This window comes from Sceloporus occidentalis, unplaced genomic scaffold (genome assembly GCF_023333645.1).
Source record: "Sceloporus occidentalis isolate IW3139 unplaced genomic scaffold, rSceOcc1.0.p SCAF_1, whole genome shotgun sequence".
NCBI lineage: Eukaryota > Metazoa > Chordata > Lepidosauria > Squamata > Phrynosomatidae > Sceloporus > Sceloporus occidentalis.
In genome coordinates this window covers 119,029,315-119,046,163 of record NW_028316981.1, presented here as the reverse complement: position 1 = coordinate 119,046,163, position 16,849 = coordinate 119,029,315, and the positions used below count along the sequence as shown (strand labels likewise).

Below are 16,849 nucleotides of genomic sequence, written 5' to 3'. Positions count from 1 at the left end.
CAGAAGAGGAGGAGGAGGAGGAGGAGGAGGAGGGTGGGTGGCCGGCTGGCTGGCTGGCCGGCCAACTGGTCACATCAGCGGGCCAGGCCCCAGAGCCGGCCCCAAACCCAGGAGTTGGTGGCAACCAGGATGGGACCGTCCTGGTGCCGCTAAAACGGTGAATGTCCCGCCTGCCGGCGGGACATGACAACACTACTGAAACCCTGAGTATGAGAATCTCTTTACCACAAGATGGCAAAATTTCTTTTTTCTTGGAGCTTATTGCATTTATAATTGGTGCAAATTATGAAAAACACACACATACGAATACAAACAGCTCCATTTGTATCTCAGTCTTACTCTAGAGCTAAGATCTCTCAAGCAGGTTGAGGTCCTGTATATACTTAAGTATAAGTTTATCTCATGCCAAGGGCAGGTTTGGGGACCAAAATTTTGATATGACCCATGGATAAGTCAAGAGTAAAATTTAAGGGCATGTAATAAAGGATGAAGCAAAGGTAAACAATGCCTAAGAGCGTAGAAAATTCCAGCAGGCATAACTGTTTGTGCTCATACTAATGGCTGGATGGATGAGAGAGTAGTACTTCCAGGACAGCTTACACTCTTGCCTTTCACCAAGGGATGGTTCATTTTTATAAAATTTAAAGTACAGAATTTACACTGACTCATGGATATGTCGACTGAGGTTTTTGGGTCAAGTTTTCAACTAAAATTTCTAGACGTATACATGAGTACTGTATATACAGTATGTTCACTGTGTAGTTCCGTCATATTAAGACAGTATTTGATTTAAAAATGGTAAGGAGCATCAAGATTCTTTCACATTCTTATGTATATTCCCAAATTTGGCCTCAGTCTGCTAAATTGCTAACTTGTGTCATTTTCAAACTAATTTATCTCATATCTGAGAAGTGTGTTTCACTTTTAAGTTAACATATTGCTTGCATTAAATCAGGGTCAAGAAATATACAGCCTTAGGTTCTGGTGCAGTCTCACAACCTCTCCCTTTCCCTCCTGAAATGTTTTCTCCCACTCTTACTCACTAGGGACTGTGGCTGAATCTACACTGGAAAATTAATGCAGTTTGATACTGCTTTAGCTGCAGTGACTCCATCCTATGGAATCCTGAGATTAATAGTTTTATGAGATATTTAGCCTTCTCTATCAGAGAGTTCTTGTGCCACAACAAACTACAAACCTCAGAATCCCATAGGATGGAGTAATGACAGTTAAAGTGGTATCAATGTACATTAATTCTACAGTGTGTAGCAGTCATGTGAGTGGCAATTTCATCACATGAGGGATGGGGATGTGCTGAAGTGTGTTTCAGTGAGAAAGAACATATTCTTCCTCCCAATGGTTGTCTTACAAAGACCTTCTAGATAAAAAAGGGGAATTTAAACCCCTACATCAAATGAAAACAGATAATTTACTAGATGATTAGTATCTACACAGACAGCTATGGGAGCGATATAAGATAGATAAAGAAAACTTGAATGTAAAAGAAAAGCTAGAAATTGATATAATATTTGATGATAAACCTGGCCATATGTCTAAATTTTACAAACTTATAAACAAAAGACTACTGGAACTAGAGATAATCAAAGTCACAATGTTGAAGTGGGCTGCAGAAGTCAGAAAGACCATAGAATTAGAAAAATGGGGAAAGACCTGGCATGACAGCAGTAAATTCACCTTGTGTCAAAGCTATAAAGAAAATTTTCTAAAAATGTTTCACCACTGGTACATGTCACCAAATAAATTAAACTCAGTTTATAAGATTGGAAATGCAAGGTGCTGGAAGTGCCAAAAACCCGATGCTAACTTTTTCCATATGTGGTGGGGATGTAAATTAGCATTAACATATTGGAAGAATATCCACTCTATAATGTCAGAGATCTTACAGAGTTCAATCCCCTTTGACCCTCTACTTTTTCTTTTAAATATGACGTCCACAATAATAGATAAGGACATAGAATGGAAAAACAAACGCATAATTATCTATATGGTTACATCAGCAAGAATTATATATGCCAAACTATGGGAAAAGTCGATAATTCCAACAGAAGATGAATGGCTTTATAAACTGTTTGAAGCGATGGAGATGGATATCTTGACAGCTTGAATGAAAAATTATAAAATAGAGGCAATAAATGAAAGAGAGGAATAATGGTTGTGTGTGAAAAAATACAGAGGGAGGAATGTGGGGTATTAATATGATATGAATTGCTCTATATGTCTTATCTGTTTAATTTGATTATAAACCTAATATATGACTTACCTGTTTAATTTGATTATTGACCTGATGTATGATGGCACAAGTCTTATATCTTATGGGATGTGGGACTTGTGTTATCATGTATTAGGTTAATTCCTGAAAAATATATCTAGAAAAAGGCTAATTAAAATATGTCGAATAGTAATAAGTTAAAAGACTCTCCATGAATAAATGGAAGATGGGCAACAGAAATATATCTACCAGCTTTGATCTTTGACCCGTAATCTTTTATTTCTCGTGTTTCCTATCTCAAATTATTATCATATTTATTAGGTCTAAGATATATATATTATAAGGCAATAGTGATAAACAAAAAAAAAAAGATATCTTTTTTTTTTGTTTATCACTATTGCCTTATAATATATATATCTTAGACCTAATAAATATGATAATAATTTGAGATAGGAAACACGAGATACGAAGAAACAAGAGGAGTAAATACCATCTTGGAAGTTTAATAAGATTAGAAAATCCTGAAATATGATCGAATAGATGTTGGTGTAGGTGTTTTATATGTAGATAATTGGATATGTGTAAGTTTGTATGTGTTTATGTGAATTGTATGTTGTACATTTGTTTTTTAAGTGTCTGGAAATAAAAATCTAAAAAAAATTAAAAAGTGGTATCAATGTACATTAATTCTACAGTGTGTAGCAGTCATGTGAGTGGCAATTTCATCACATGAGGGATGGGGATGCGCTGAAGTGTGTTTCAGTGAGAGAGAACTTTTGTGATAAACAAGAAGTGACTTCTGATTATATCTTACCTGTGAAACTTAAATCTTCTCCATAATGCAACCAGATGGGTTCTCTGTTTGAGAATTTCACTTTTAGTTTGACAGGTTTTTTTCTCAAAAGAATACAGAAGAATTGGCTGCATGTCACTAGACTTACGTGTACGATGTAGAAGTGCCATCCACCCAGGTAAATGTGCTCTCTGAGGTCATGTCACTGAGACCAATCCAGTAGATCTTTTTTTCTGAGTGTAAAGTGAGAAAGTTCTGAAAAAGAAACCATATTTAATTATGTGAGCTGAAGCGGAGCAGATAGCCAAATAATCTGTTATGACTAGCAGCATGTCATCTTAGATGCAGTGCCGGACTCATTCTGCCAGACTCACATGTGCCATACATCCAGGTGAAATGCCTAGCATCTCTCATTGAAAGAATTTAAATATCTGCTCTAAGGGTGTTTGGAGCAATCTCTACTTTAGTCCTTGTCAGAAAGTACTGGGCTAGGTGGACCTAAGTCATGGCTTGGAATAAAACAGTTCCAGTCCATATAACAGACAAAATTATGAAGGATAAGTTCATCAGTGGCTATTAGATAAACATGGACCTTTCATGTTCAGAGGCAGTATACATATTTTATAGTATTTGTCATTTGTTTATTTAGAATACTTTTACCCCAGTTTTCAGCCTAAAAAGTTCCCAGGACAGTTTCTGTGTATTTACATGCTTTCCAGTCACTAGTTGATTTATGGTGACCTCTTGAATTTCATGTTGGGGTGTGAGTATTAAAGAAAAAATGACAGCAGAGGTTTGAAGAAATTTAACCAAACTTTACTTAATAGAAGTCTCAAAAAAAAAAAAAAAACCTGAAGCAAAACAATATGAATGGCACAGCACAGTACAAAATGCTGATATAGCAGCATGCATACATTACCATGAGAACAGCATGGAGAGCAGGAATCAAAAAATGCTCCCAAGACCCAGTAGATCCACAAGGAAATTATACCTTTCTAATTAGTTAATACAATCACCTGGTTTACTTGGCTTATTACCATGGTCTACACCTGCCTTATTACCTGGACATTTCATAGGTGTTTTCTTACACAAGGAATCCTCAGAGATGGTTTTGCCAGCTCCTTCCTCTGAAATATAGGTGTTCTCTTATCCAGTTTCTGACCAGAGCTGACCTTGCTTATCTTCCAGGACCAGACAGGATCTGGTGCCTTTTAAGGTATTTTGACATTCCAGGGTAGCTTCCAAATACAAACCATTAATCTGAGGGTTACCTGCTGTCAGGCTTACAATCTAAATAAGACAGGACTCACAAGGAAAGGGGGATGCCAATGGGGCAATGGCTGCTCTTCTTTCCCTCAGAGGGCAAAGCAATGACTATTGAAACAAGCAATGGCAATTGAAACATGGCCTGTCACCAGCTGCTAAGCCAAGGCACAACAGAGTTGTCTCTGGCTGCTCTTCGTTCCCTCAGAGACCATAGCAATGGTAGTTGGAATGGTAGAGAGAGGACCATATTTTTTTGTGGGCTTTTCAGGCTATGAAGCTGTGTTCTGTAAAAGTTTATTCCTGATATTTTGCCAGCAGCTGTGGCTGGCATCTTAAGAGAAGATGCCAGCCACAGCTGCTGGCGAAATGTCAGGAATAAACTCTTATAGAACATGCCCTGAAAAACCCACAAAAAACTATGGATGCTGGCCATGAAAACCTTCAACTTCACAGAGGAAGGACCATCTGTAGTTGATAATTGCATATCAATTATTAGATGCTTTAAAGAAAACATGGCTCTCTCAATTTTGCTCAGTTTATGCACTAAGAAAATAAATTGATGGGGCGGCTGGCATGTAGCCTGAGGGACGGTACTAGAAAGGAATTGCCAAATAAACTGAACCTCTAACTCTTTCTTTTCCCATCTCTCCAAAGAAGTAGTTAAGCCTCCATTTTACTGAGTCTTTGAATGAGAGAAATTGACTGAACAAGATTCCTTGAGTGCCTGGCGGTTTATCCCAGATGAAGGCAAAGTCAACAAAGTGCAGCCCTAAACAGGAGTACACTGCAATATTTTGTTATATGTATTGCACATACACATATACACTTGCCCATTCCACTCTTTCCTAATATAGTCAATAAAGTCTAAGATGTAGCTAGCATTGACCTTTACCACAATCACTTAGCCAACGTGAGTTTGGTGAGTTTAGCAACTGTCTGTCTGTTCATATACAATAAAAGATGGATGAATAATTGCATTTACACTGCCAACAATACTTACCCCATCACTTTCTACACAAAACCATAATGCTATCTGAGAGAGAAAAAACAGCATTCCTCAAATAATAGATGTACTTCTGAGTACTGTACCCAAGAATTGCACTGTTCTGTGATGAAAGTGCTAGCTTGAGGGAAGATATTGTGGACTGTGCTTAATAAAAGGAAAGCAGATCATCATAAGGGAGTCTTGCCTTACCTGCTCTTCAGCATCATTGATGACAACCAAGGAGCTGTCTTCATCAGTACATGACTTTTGGGCAAAAGACCAATGTTTATTCATTTTTTGGAAAAGGTAGCAGCGTCCTCTGTTCAGCAACCAGCCCTCGGGACAAACACGGCAGGCTGAGACTACAAAGTAATTGCAGAGATTTTAAAGCAATCAGAAAGGCACAGACAGGTTCCTGAGGTGTTAATGGTCATTAGCAGAAATGCCGCCCAAATTGGTAATGTTTCATTCTATAACCCACATTTCTGCTGTTTGCATTTCCAGTATCTGTAACAAGCCCTGATTTGATTCTCTGAAAAGGGACTGTATTTACAATTAAAACCAAGATTTCATATGGGTTACACTACATTTCCACACCAGTACAGTTTCTCTGGTTGGCAGTCAAACTTTGCCCTCTTTGCATGCTCCAATCTAGGAGATTATCACACCAGACCCTTTCTTGCTGCAGGCACAATTGTTACAATAAAATGCGAACATATTGCTTTCCAGGCAGATATAACTACACCTCCCATCACACTCTCTTCCTCGTCTCTTCATTAATGCTGCTTCTCTCTCCCTTATGCCCTACCCAGCATGCCTTTCATGTTTTTTCAAAAACTTTTTTCACGTAATTCTGGAGTTCTGCAGCCACAATTTAAACTTTAAAAAGGTTTTTTTTAAACTTCAGTTTGTGCTGCAGAGCTCCAAATTTGTGCAAAAAACTGGAAAAGAAAGAGAAAAGGAATAGCAAGGGATAGGGGGAAGAGGAGAGGACACTGACACTACCTGACTGGCAATCACACAACTGCTCCAGGAGTGACTGTTCACACCTGGGAAGTTGCACGATTGCCTGGTCATTCATGAGGGGAACCCATGAATGAAAAGGGATGCATCAGGGACAGAGCAGGTACAAGTTGGCAGCATTGGTGAGAAAGCCTCTTCTTTCCCAGTGTTCTCAGTGTTTAAAAGACATGTGTGGTAATCTCCATAGTCCAATGCTCAAATCACTACATCATGGTGGCTCCACTAATTTGTACATACCCCATTAATTTATATAGTGGTCAGTCAGAGAAAGTTGCACAATGACATATGTCAGTGTGACACATATTGGTGGGAAACAAATATTGTATAAAGTATATTATGTTCTCAAGGTGCATTTTGGTAACATGCATGTAGCAAAATTTGGCAGTTATACAAACCATAGACTACAGAAGACCTCTTGATGGAGTTCATTTACTGGACTTGCAAATCAGCTGCTGGACTCTGAATGACAACACAGTCACTTTGTCCACAGCAACATGTTGTTATCATTTTGCATTGGCTTTTTGAAGTACAGTTCTGATTAGCACAGGGATGAGTACTTCGTAATAGCATCCTATTAGTTTAACGGTAGAATAAAAATAGAATTACTGGCAATACAGTCTCACATCTTACCATTCATCTTGTATAGTGCTTCCTGCAGCTTAAAGGTATCTGCTTGGACCCTTTCCTCTGCAACATCCAAATCCGTCAGATGTTTGTACACTAGTAAAATAAAACATTAAGGGGAAAAGTTACAAACTTTATCTGAATACAAACTTTATCGGATTCAATTGGTAAATGATGCAGAGTTGAATCCTAGGACCTTATCACACTGAGGTTATTGGAGCTAAGATCAGGGGTGAGTGCGGGTCGAATGATTTGAATTGACGTTATAATGTGGCTGTTTTATCACACCTGGCTGTTGTTCCGTTGCCCTTCCGAACTGAGGGGGAATCGAATCCAAGGAAGTCACGTGATGCAGATTCAGGCAAAGTGGAGTGAGTGCAAATTGTATTTCCACACCTTTGTATAACATGGGGATTCAACGATTCAAATTGGGACCCTTGCGCATGCCCAGTGGGGCCCTGAAGGCATCCTGAACCTTTGCACTTCCGGGGTGAAGAAGGGAGCCTGGCTCCACTTTCACGGGAATGACAGCTGCCCCTTTCTTCCTCCCTTCGATTTCCCCTCCACTTTCACGGAAATGACAGCTTCCCTTTTCTTCTTCCCTTCTATTTTCCCATCCCTGGCAGCCAAACTCAAAGGGTCCTCCGTGTCAGAGCCCCCTTCCATTTCATCCACATCTATATCTATCCTCTAATCATTCCCCTCATCTATTTCAGCATATTTCTATATCTATATATATCCTCTTGTCACATCATCCCCTGCATCCTCCTAGACCCCGATCTGCTTCCTTCCTTCACCTTGACACCTAACCCATCATCCCCTGACTGCTCCTGCATCCCCATCTCGCCACCTCTGCCACCTAACCCATCATCTCCTGGCCCCAGTGACCTATCCCATCATCCCCTGACTGCCTCTGCCTCCCGATCCTGGCCCCAGCGACCTATCCCATCACCCCCTGACTGCCTCTGCCTCCCTATACTGGCCCCAGCGACCTATCCCATCACCCCCTGACTGCCTCTGCCTCCCGATACTGGCCCCAGCCACCTATCCCATCACCCCCTGACTGCCTTTGCCTCCCGATCCTGGCCCCAGCGACCTATCCCATCACCCCCTGACTGCCTCTGCCTCCCGATCCTGGCCCCAGCCACCTATCCCATCACCCCCTGACTGCCTTTGCCTCCCGATCCTGGCCCCAGCGACCTATCCCATCACCCCCTGACTGCCTCTGCCTCCCGATACTGGCCCCAGCCACCTATCCCATCACCCCCTGACTGCCTTTGCCTCCCGATCCTGGCCCCAGCGACCTATCCCATCACCCCCTGACTGCCTCTGCCTCCCGATCCTGGCCCCAGCCACCTATCCCATCATCCCCTGACTGCCTCTACTTTCCAATCCTGGCCCCAGCGACCTATCCCATCACCCCCTGACTGCCTCTGCCTCCCGATACTGGCCCCAGCGACCTATCCCATCACCCCCTGACTGCCTCTGCCTCCCGATCCTGGCCCCAGCCACCTATCCCATCACCCCCTGACTGCCTCTGCCTCCCGATCCTGGCCCCAGCCACCTATCCCATCACCCCCTGACTGCCTCTGCCTCCCGATCCTGGCCCCAGCGACCTATCCCATCACCCCCTGACTGCCTCTGCCTCCCAATACTGGCCCCAGAGACCTATCCCATCACCCCCTGACTGCCTCTGCCTCCCGATACTGGCCCCAGCCACCTATCCCATCACCCCCTGACTGCCTCTGCCTCCCGATCCTGGCCCCAGCCACCTATCCCATCATCCCCTGACTGCTTCTGCCACCCAATCCTGGCCCCAGCCACCTATCCCATCATCCCCTGACTTCCTCTACTTTCCAATCCTGGCCCCAGCGACCTATCCCATCACCCCCTGACTGCCTCTGCCTCCCAATCCTGGCCCCAGCGACCTATCCCATCACCCCCTGACTGCCTCTGCCTCCCGATCCTGGCCCCAGCCACCTATCCCATCACCCCCTGACTGCCTCTGCCTCCCGATCCTGGCCCCAGCCACCTATCCCATCACCCCCTGACTGCCTCTGCCTCCCGATCCTGGCCCCAGCGACCTATCCCATCACCCCCTGACTGCCTCTGCCTCCCAATACTGGCCCCAGAGACCTATCCCATCACCCCCTGACTGCCTCTGCCTCCCGATCCTGGCCCCAGCCACCTATCCCATCACCCCCTGACTGCCTCTGCCTCCCGATCCTGGCCCCAGCCACCTATCCCATCATCCCCTGACTGCTTCTGCCACCCAATCCTGGCCCCAGCCACCTATCCCATCATCCCCTGACTGCCTCTACTTTCCAATCCTGGCCCCAGCGACCTATCCCATCACCCCCTGACTGCCTCTGCCTCCCAATCCTGGCCCCAGCGACCTATCCCATCACCCCCTGACTGCCTCTGCCTCCCGATCCTGGCCCCAGCCACCTATCCCATCACCCCCTGACTGCCTCTGCCTCCCGATCCTGGCCCCAGCCACCTATCCCATCACCCCCTGACTGCCTCTGCCTCCCGATCCTGGCCCCAGCGACCTATCCCATCACCCCCTGACTGCCTCTGCCTCCCAATACTGGCCCCAGAGACCTATCCCATCACCCCCTGACTGCCTCTGCCTCCCGATACTGGCCCCAGCCACCTATCCCATCATCCCCTGACTGCTTCTGCCACCCAATCCTGGCCCCAGCCACCTATCCCATCATCCCCTGACTGCCTCTACTTTCCAATCCTGACCCCAGCGACCTATCCCATCACCCCCTGACTGCCTCTGCCTCCCAATCCTGGCCCCAGCGATCTATCCCATCACCCCCTGACTGCCTCTGCCTCCCGATCCTGGCCCCAGCGACCTATCCCATCACCCCCTGACTGCCTCTGCCTCCTGATCCTGGCCCCAGCCACCTATCCCATCACCCCCTGACTGCCTCTGCCTCCCGATCCTGGCCCCAGCCACCTATCCCATCACCCCCTGACTGCCTCTGCCTCCCGATACTGGCCCCAGCCACCTATCCCATCATCCCCTGACTGCCTCTGCCACCCAATCCTGGCCCCAGCGACCTATCCCATCACCCCCTGACTGCCTCTGCCTCCTGATTCTGGCCCCAGCCACCTATCCCATCACCCCCTGACTGCCTTTGCCTCCCGATCCTGGCCCCAGCGACCTATCCCATCACCCCCTGACTGCCTCTGCCTCCCGATACTGGCCCCAGCCACCTATCCCATCATCCCCTGACTGCTTCTGCCACCCATTCCTGGCCCCAGCCACCTATCCCATCATCCCCTGACTTCCTCTACTTTCCAATCCTGGCCCCAGCGACCTATCCCATCACCCCCTGACTGCCTCTGCCTCCCGATCCTGGCCCCAGCGACCTATCCCATCACCCCCTGACTGCCTCTGCCTCCTGATCCTGGCCCCAGCCACCTATCCCATCACCCCCTGACTGCCTCTGCCACCCAATCCTGGCCCCAGCAACCTATCCCATCACCCCCTGACTGCCTCTGCCTCCCGATCCTGGCCCCAGCGACCTATCCCATCACCCCCTGACTGCCTTTGCCTCCTGATCCTGGCCCCAGCCACCTATCCCATCACCCCCTGACTGCCTCTGCCTCCCGATCCTGGCCCCAGCCACCTATCCCATCACCCCCTGACTGATGTGTATGTATATATGCGAGTGTGTGTGTGTGTGTGTGTGAGAGAGAGAGAGAGAGAGCTGGCTGGCCAGGCTGCTCTGCAGAAGGTGCAGCGGGGAAGGAGAGGGAAGGAGAGAGAGAGCTCCAAAGGAGCCCTGGTTGCCCTTAAAGCGGAAAGGGCCACCGGAAGCAAATGGGGCAAAATGCCAGCAGGGCATCATGGGAGATTTGCAACCCTGGGGTCTTGCGATGGTGTTCAAGAGCATCAGCAGATTGGAATTCCACACCAGACCAATCCGTAGTGAGTTTGAACCCAGCCTCAATGCGAATCCCGTCAATCCACTTATTTAGCGCACTTGCCAAAATGAGGAGCCAGGAAGGATTCGGTCAGAAGCCCCACGGAAGCCCCACGGAAGGGGCTCCCATTGAAAGCAACCAGGTATGAAAATACATGAACATTCTAACGTGAACTGCATCACTCAATTCACACTCACCCTAGTTCTGAGCTCAAAAACCCCAGTGTGATAAGGTCCCTAGTAATACCTAACAACCAGATCCAATTGTGGGTACTCACTTGGCTAGAACTATTGAATAAATTATAACTTGATAAATCAACACTTACATAAATTCTAGTAAATCAATAGATCAGCTCTATTTGAAATTAACAGTTGACAGAACACTTAAAAATCTTCAACTTCATTTGATAGGTTGATTAACTAAAAGTGAATTCCCTCACTGAGGTGATACATCTGTGCCTGGGATATAGCACTTCAGGGTTCAGATCACCGAACATAATAGTTTTCCATACCAAGAATTAAAATCCTGTTTATAGACAGATGCTGGGGAAAATACTAGGCTAACAATCTTTCTTGAAATTCAGATTTTCATATGGAATATTTGGGTGTAGAAGCCTTCCTTCCTTCCTTCAAGCAGCTACCGGGATTCGATTATTATTCATAACTGTTTTAACATTTGAAATAGCTAATATTTATACATTTTAATGTTGTACTGTTTTAAATCTGCTGTTTGCTGCCTTGTGTCCCTATATTGGGAGAAAGGCAGGATATAAGAAAATAAAAATAATGATAATAATAATAATATACAGACAGAACAAATTTACGACCTGTGTGAGAACAAGGTTCTCATCTATTAATCGGTATTAGGGTGAGCTACAGAATATAATCTTAATTCGTGAAGCTATTATTTAAGGGTATACCTACATAGATTTTATATATGCAGTAAGATTTTTGGGGGAAATAAGTTAAATGTATGTGTCAATGTTTACACCTGAATTTACATGTTCTTCCCCTTCATCATTCTAACATTTAAATTATTTTTTTGGATTAGATCTTCAAAATAACCTATTTAGTGTAGCCGCCAGGACGATTCTAGGACCTGTTTTCTGACAGAGCAACATCTCCAAATACTGCTTCAAATATGTCACAATTTGTAGCAGTTCAGGTTTTATTCAAAGTTCAAAATTTCTCCCTCTCTTGGTGGTCATGAATGCCAAGGCATATTATTTACCTTTTATTTGAAAGGCTGTCAGGCAATGTCCTCTGTCTGAACAACAGATTCTTTTCAAGATAAAGACCCTTAAGCCAATTGAGTAGTAGAGGGAGGTGTCTTGAAGTTGCTCATGCACAGTCAGCACCTGTATAGCAGACTGAGCAGTAAGATGCACAGGCTACATTGTCTTCCCCCATGTATCAAGATGTGTCACATTTGTATTTCAATTATTCAAATAATTATTTATTTATTTTAATCTATAATTAACACATGCAGATTTTATGTGACTCTGATTATCCTTTTTGTCTTCGTTTTGGTTATGCATTTTTGTATCTTCTTTGCCAAGGCTTAGTATGGGCCTCTTTATTCCCTTTCCCTCCCCAGGTTTGACCTGCTTCAGCAACCATTAAAAATTCTAGTAGTCTCAAAATGAGAGCCAGCATGGCAATGGCAATCAGTCCTCTGAACAAATCTTGCCAAGAAAACTTCATTTTAGGGTGGCCTTAGGGTTGCCATAAGTCAGAAATGACTTGAAGGCAACAACAACAGTCCCAAAATAATCTTTCAAATAGGGTAATTGCTTTAAACAGTGAATGATAGCTTTTATTCATTAAGCTCTTAAGAAACATTTTTCACTGCCTCAAAAAGAACCTTATTTGAAGATTTCAAAATATTCAAATGTTTTAAAGGTGATCAGTTGCTTATTCAAAGGAAAGTAGTGGAGAGATATATCCTGTTCTCTCAAATACTGTATATGCCTTTTGATTCCCTTTTTCCTTAAAAATATATCAACAACCCAAACACCCATCTTGGTGAAGGTGGCCTAGGCCACATTTCCACTTGCATATAAAGCGGATCATGAAGCGAATTAAGAGGTGTCATTCCCACTGATGCCCGAATTAGTTCCTCAATGCCCCGGAATCGTTTCCACTGCAATTTGATTAAAAATTGAATTATATCATATAATTCGAATTAGACGCCTATACACCGGTTTAAAAAAATAGTAGGTTATAACGCGGGTTATTTTTGAAAGCGGGGTACAATTCACGTTATCCAAATGGGAACGAAAGGGTGTCTGATTCGGGAACCTGGAGATGGGAGGAGCAGTGCTCAAGGGGCTGGCCTGGGGGTGTCACCCTTTTGTTCTCTTTCTGCATTGCCTGTGCCATTTTCTTCAATTCGCATAGACTTTCCCCTGGTGGATTGCAATCCCCCTTCTGCTCCTCATTCATAGACCGATGTGTGAGGAGAGCCATTGAACACCATTTTAAACTATTTTTTTTTCTTTTCTCGCCTCTGCCTGAGCGCCTGAGCAGCAGATGGACTTTGCAGTACATGCCTGCTTGATCGCCCCTCAGACAGCCCAGAGAGCAATGGGGAAGGTAAAGCCATTTTGAGGAATGGAGAGCCTGGACGTCCAGGGATCTGAGAGGGGGGGGGGGGGGGAATCGAGCCTTATCTTCTCTCTTCCCCAAAGATTCTCTCCCCAATAATGAAGCCTGCTGCCTTCACCTCCTTGATCCGATTTGCCAAGCCTCCTTCTAGTCTGGGGAGACACAACAGAAGAGCCTTGGATGCAGCCAATTTTCATTGGCTGCCCTAAAAATAAAAAAAAAACCATAGACTTGTGACGTCTGAAGCCTACGCGCTTGATTGACAGCTTGTGGACACAAATGGGAACAGGGAGCAAGTTAATCCACTTTAAAATAAAGCGATTTAAAATAAATGGGAACGAAAACAGGATCTACATGAATCAAGGTAATTTGCCCCTTTTGGTAATGGAAACGATGGAAAAAATTCGAATTATTCCCGGAACATAATCCGAATCAGAATCGCACCAATATAATCCATTTTATCTGCCAAGTGGAAACGCCCCCTACTAAATCAGTTCCATTTGTAGAAGCTAAGCCCTCGTCCTTGGTAAAAGCAACTGTTCAGATACATTCAGAGGTCTGAGCAAGAGAAAGCCTATCAAATCAGTGAGGAAATGTAGGAGAGCTTTAAGAAAGCAGAAGTTGCCTAAGAAATCCTTCAGAAAAAGGGACAATGGGGTGGGGTGGGGGGTATGGTGAAGACAACCCAGCAATTCTGCCCTGACATTACAGCAGAGATGAGTAAATGGGGCTGAGATAAGAGCCAGTTTTCCATACCAATGTTTTTGCAATGACTCAAGTGACCACAGACCATTTCACACTACACAATTACAGTACATGGCAACTTCATGTAGAACTTTATGTAGAAACCTGGGTTTTGCGGTTTGGTCAGTAACACTAGGGCTCCCTGGCTGAGAGTTGTAAATACCCCTGCCTGAACTGTAGATCCCAGGATTCCATAGGATCTTGCCATGGGAGCTGAAGTAGAATCACAGGGCTAGAGTTATGTAGTGGGAAAGAGACTGAGAAGTCATTTCTAGTTTCAGCCAATTTCAGCCTTTTTATGAGAATAGTTTGAGGGATTGTGGAGGGTAAAGTGGCCCAAATTTTGATGTTGTTTTGCAGCAGTTTGGGTGATTTTTTAAACCTATTATTCAAGTTGAGGGTTCAATCAAGACCTCTTGATTAATAGGACTCTTGGAGGTCCCTCATTCATAGGTCACCATAATTTCTTGAATGCAAATGATGATAATAACAAAGTTATGGAAGTTTAGAGGGCTGCAAGAAAGTGGGGTTAGTGGCTGCACCCACAAACCACATTTTCCCTATCCCTGTTTAGAGGGATGAATAAATCATAACTTTAATTTGAAGAAATCTGTACTCTGTAAGAAAGTCAACTTATTATTTTACAGCAGAGGTGAGATTCATATAGGCCCTATTCCCAGTTGGCAGATAAAATGGATTATATTGGCGTGATTCTGACTCGGATTATTTTCCCAGTCTAATTCAATTTTTTTCCATCGTTTCCGTTACAAAAAGGGGCAAATTACCTCAATTTATTTAGACCCTGTTTTTGTTCCCATTTATTTTAAATCGCTGTATTTTAAAGCAGAGTAATTTGCTCCCCATTCCTATTTGTGTCCACAAGCTGTCAATCAAGCGCGTAGGCTTCAGACGTCACAAGTGTCATCACCTGATTCAAAACACTTTGACATGGTTTATTTTGCTCCCTGTTCCCATTTCTGTTGGGGTTTGGGGGGGGGGGGGCAGCCAATGAAAATCAGCTGCATCCAAGGCTCTTCTGTGTCTCCCCAGACTCCCTTTGGGAAAAAGAGAAGAGGAGCCTCTCTTTGCCCCCAGTCCCTTGGCGTTCAGCCTCTTCTGTGTCTCCCCAGACTCCCTTTGGGAAAGAGAGAAGAGGAGCCTCTATTTGCCCCAATCCCTTTGCCTCCCCCATTGCTCCCTGGGCTGGTTGGGGGGGGGGCGATACTTTATAATTTACTTTAGAAAAATACACACACACACACACACACACACAAATATACATTTGTATTTGGGGAGAGACTCTGCATCCAAAGCTCAGGCTCAGGAAATCGGATCAAGGGGGAGAAGGCAGTGGGCTTCAGTGGGGAGAGACTCTGCATCCAAAGCCCAGGCTCGGGAAATCGGATCAAGGGGGAGAAGGCAGAGGGCTTCAGTGGGGAGAGACTCTGCATCCAAAGCCCAGGCTCGGGAAATCGGATCAAGGGGGAGAAGGCAGTGGGCTTCAGTGGGGAGAGACTCTGCATCCAAAGCCCAGGCTCAGGAAATCGGATCAAGGGGGAGAAGGCAGTGGGCTTCAGTGGGGAGAGACTCTGCATCCAAAGCCCAGGCTCGGGAAATCAGATCAAGGGGGAGAAGACAGTGGGCTTCAGTGGGGAGAGACTCTGCATCCAAAGCCCAGGCTCGGGAAATCGGATCAAGGGGGAGAAGGCAGAGGGCTTCAGTGGGGAGAGACTCTGCATCCAAAGCCCAGGCTCGGGAAATCGGATCAAGGGGGAGAAGGCAGTGGGCTTCAGTGGGGAGAGACTCTGCATCCAAAGCCCAGGCTCAGGAAATCGGATCAAGGGGGAGAAGGCAGTGGGCTTCAGTGGGGAGAGACTCTGCATCCAAAGCCCAGGCTCGGGAAATCGGATCAAGGGGGAGAAGGCAGAGGGCTTTAGTGGGGAGAGACTCTGCATCCAAAGTCCAGGCTTGGAAAATTGCTCCCTGAGCTGTCGGGGGGGGCGGCGATCAAGCAGGCATGTACTGCAAAGCCCATCTGCTGCTCAGGCGCTTAGACAAAGGCAAAAAAAGAAAAAAGAAAAATAATAGTTTAAAATGGTGTTCAATGGCTCTCCTCACACATTGGTCTATGAATATGGAGCAGAGGGGAGGTTGCAGGGGGAGTAATGTGTTTACTGAGTTTGGAGCTTAATGTAGCGCGATCGCGTTACCCTGCTTCCCAATCCACCGGGGGAAAGGCTATGCAAATGAAAGAAAATGGCGCTGGTGATGCAGAAAGAGAAGAAAGAGGGTGACACCCCCAGACCAGCCCCTTGAGCACTGCTCCTCCCACCCCCAGGTTTCTGAATCAGACACACTTTCGTTCCCATTCATTTTTCCCAAATCAGACTCCGGAGGCACAGGAAAATTCACTAAAAAGCCACTATTTTTTAAAACCGGTTTATCGATCTAAAATTTGGATTTTTCAGGCTAATTCGATTCAGATTCAAATCCCAATGGGAACGATATCGGAGCAATGTGGGTCAAATGCGCGCTCAAATGGAAACGATGCACCCATGATTCGCGTCCTGATCTGCATTATAGACCAGTGGGAATGGGGCCATAGACTTCCAGATGTTGTTAGGCTAATTCCTTGC

The 16,849-nt window shown here is 45.0% G+C and overlaps 1 protein-coding gene across 1 annotated transcript in view; it reads right to left on the bottom strand.

Annotated features, from left to right (window-relative positions):
* The window catches only part of LOC149322021 (low affinity immunoglobulin epsilon Fc receptor-like), a 32,210-nt gene that overhangs the window by 3,571 nt on the left and 11,790 nt on the right, over positions 1 to 16,849 (bottom strand). The window contains exons 6-8 of the mRNA XM_089506895.1: positions 6,928 to 7,017; positions 5,485 to 5,636; positions 3,172 to 3,278 (exon numbers count right to left, since the gene is read on the bottom strand). Coding sequence (XP_089363021.1) covers positions 3,172 to 3,278; positions 5,485 to 5,636; positions 6,928 to 7,017 — 349 coding nt within the window. The remainder of the gene's footprint in view (positions 1 to 3,171; positions 3,279 to 5,484; positions 5,637 to 6,927; positions 7,018 to 16,849) is intronic.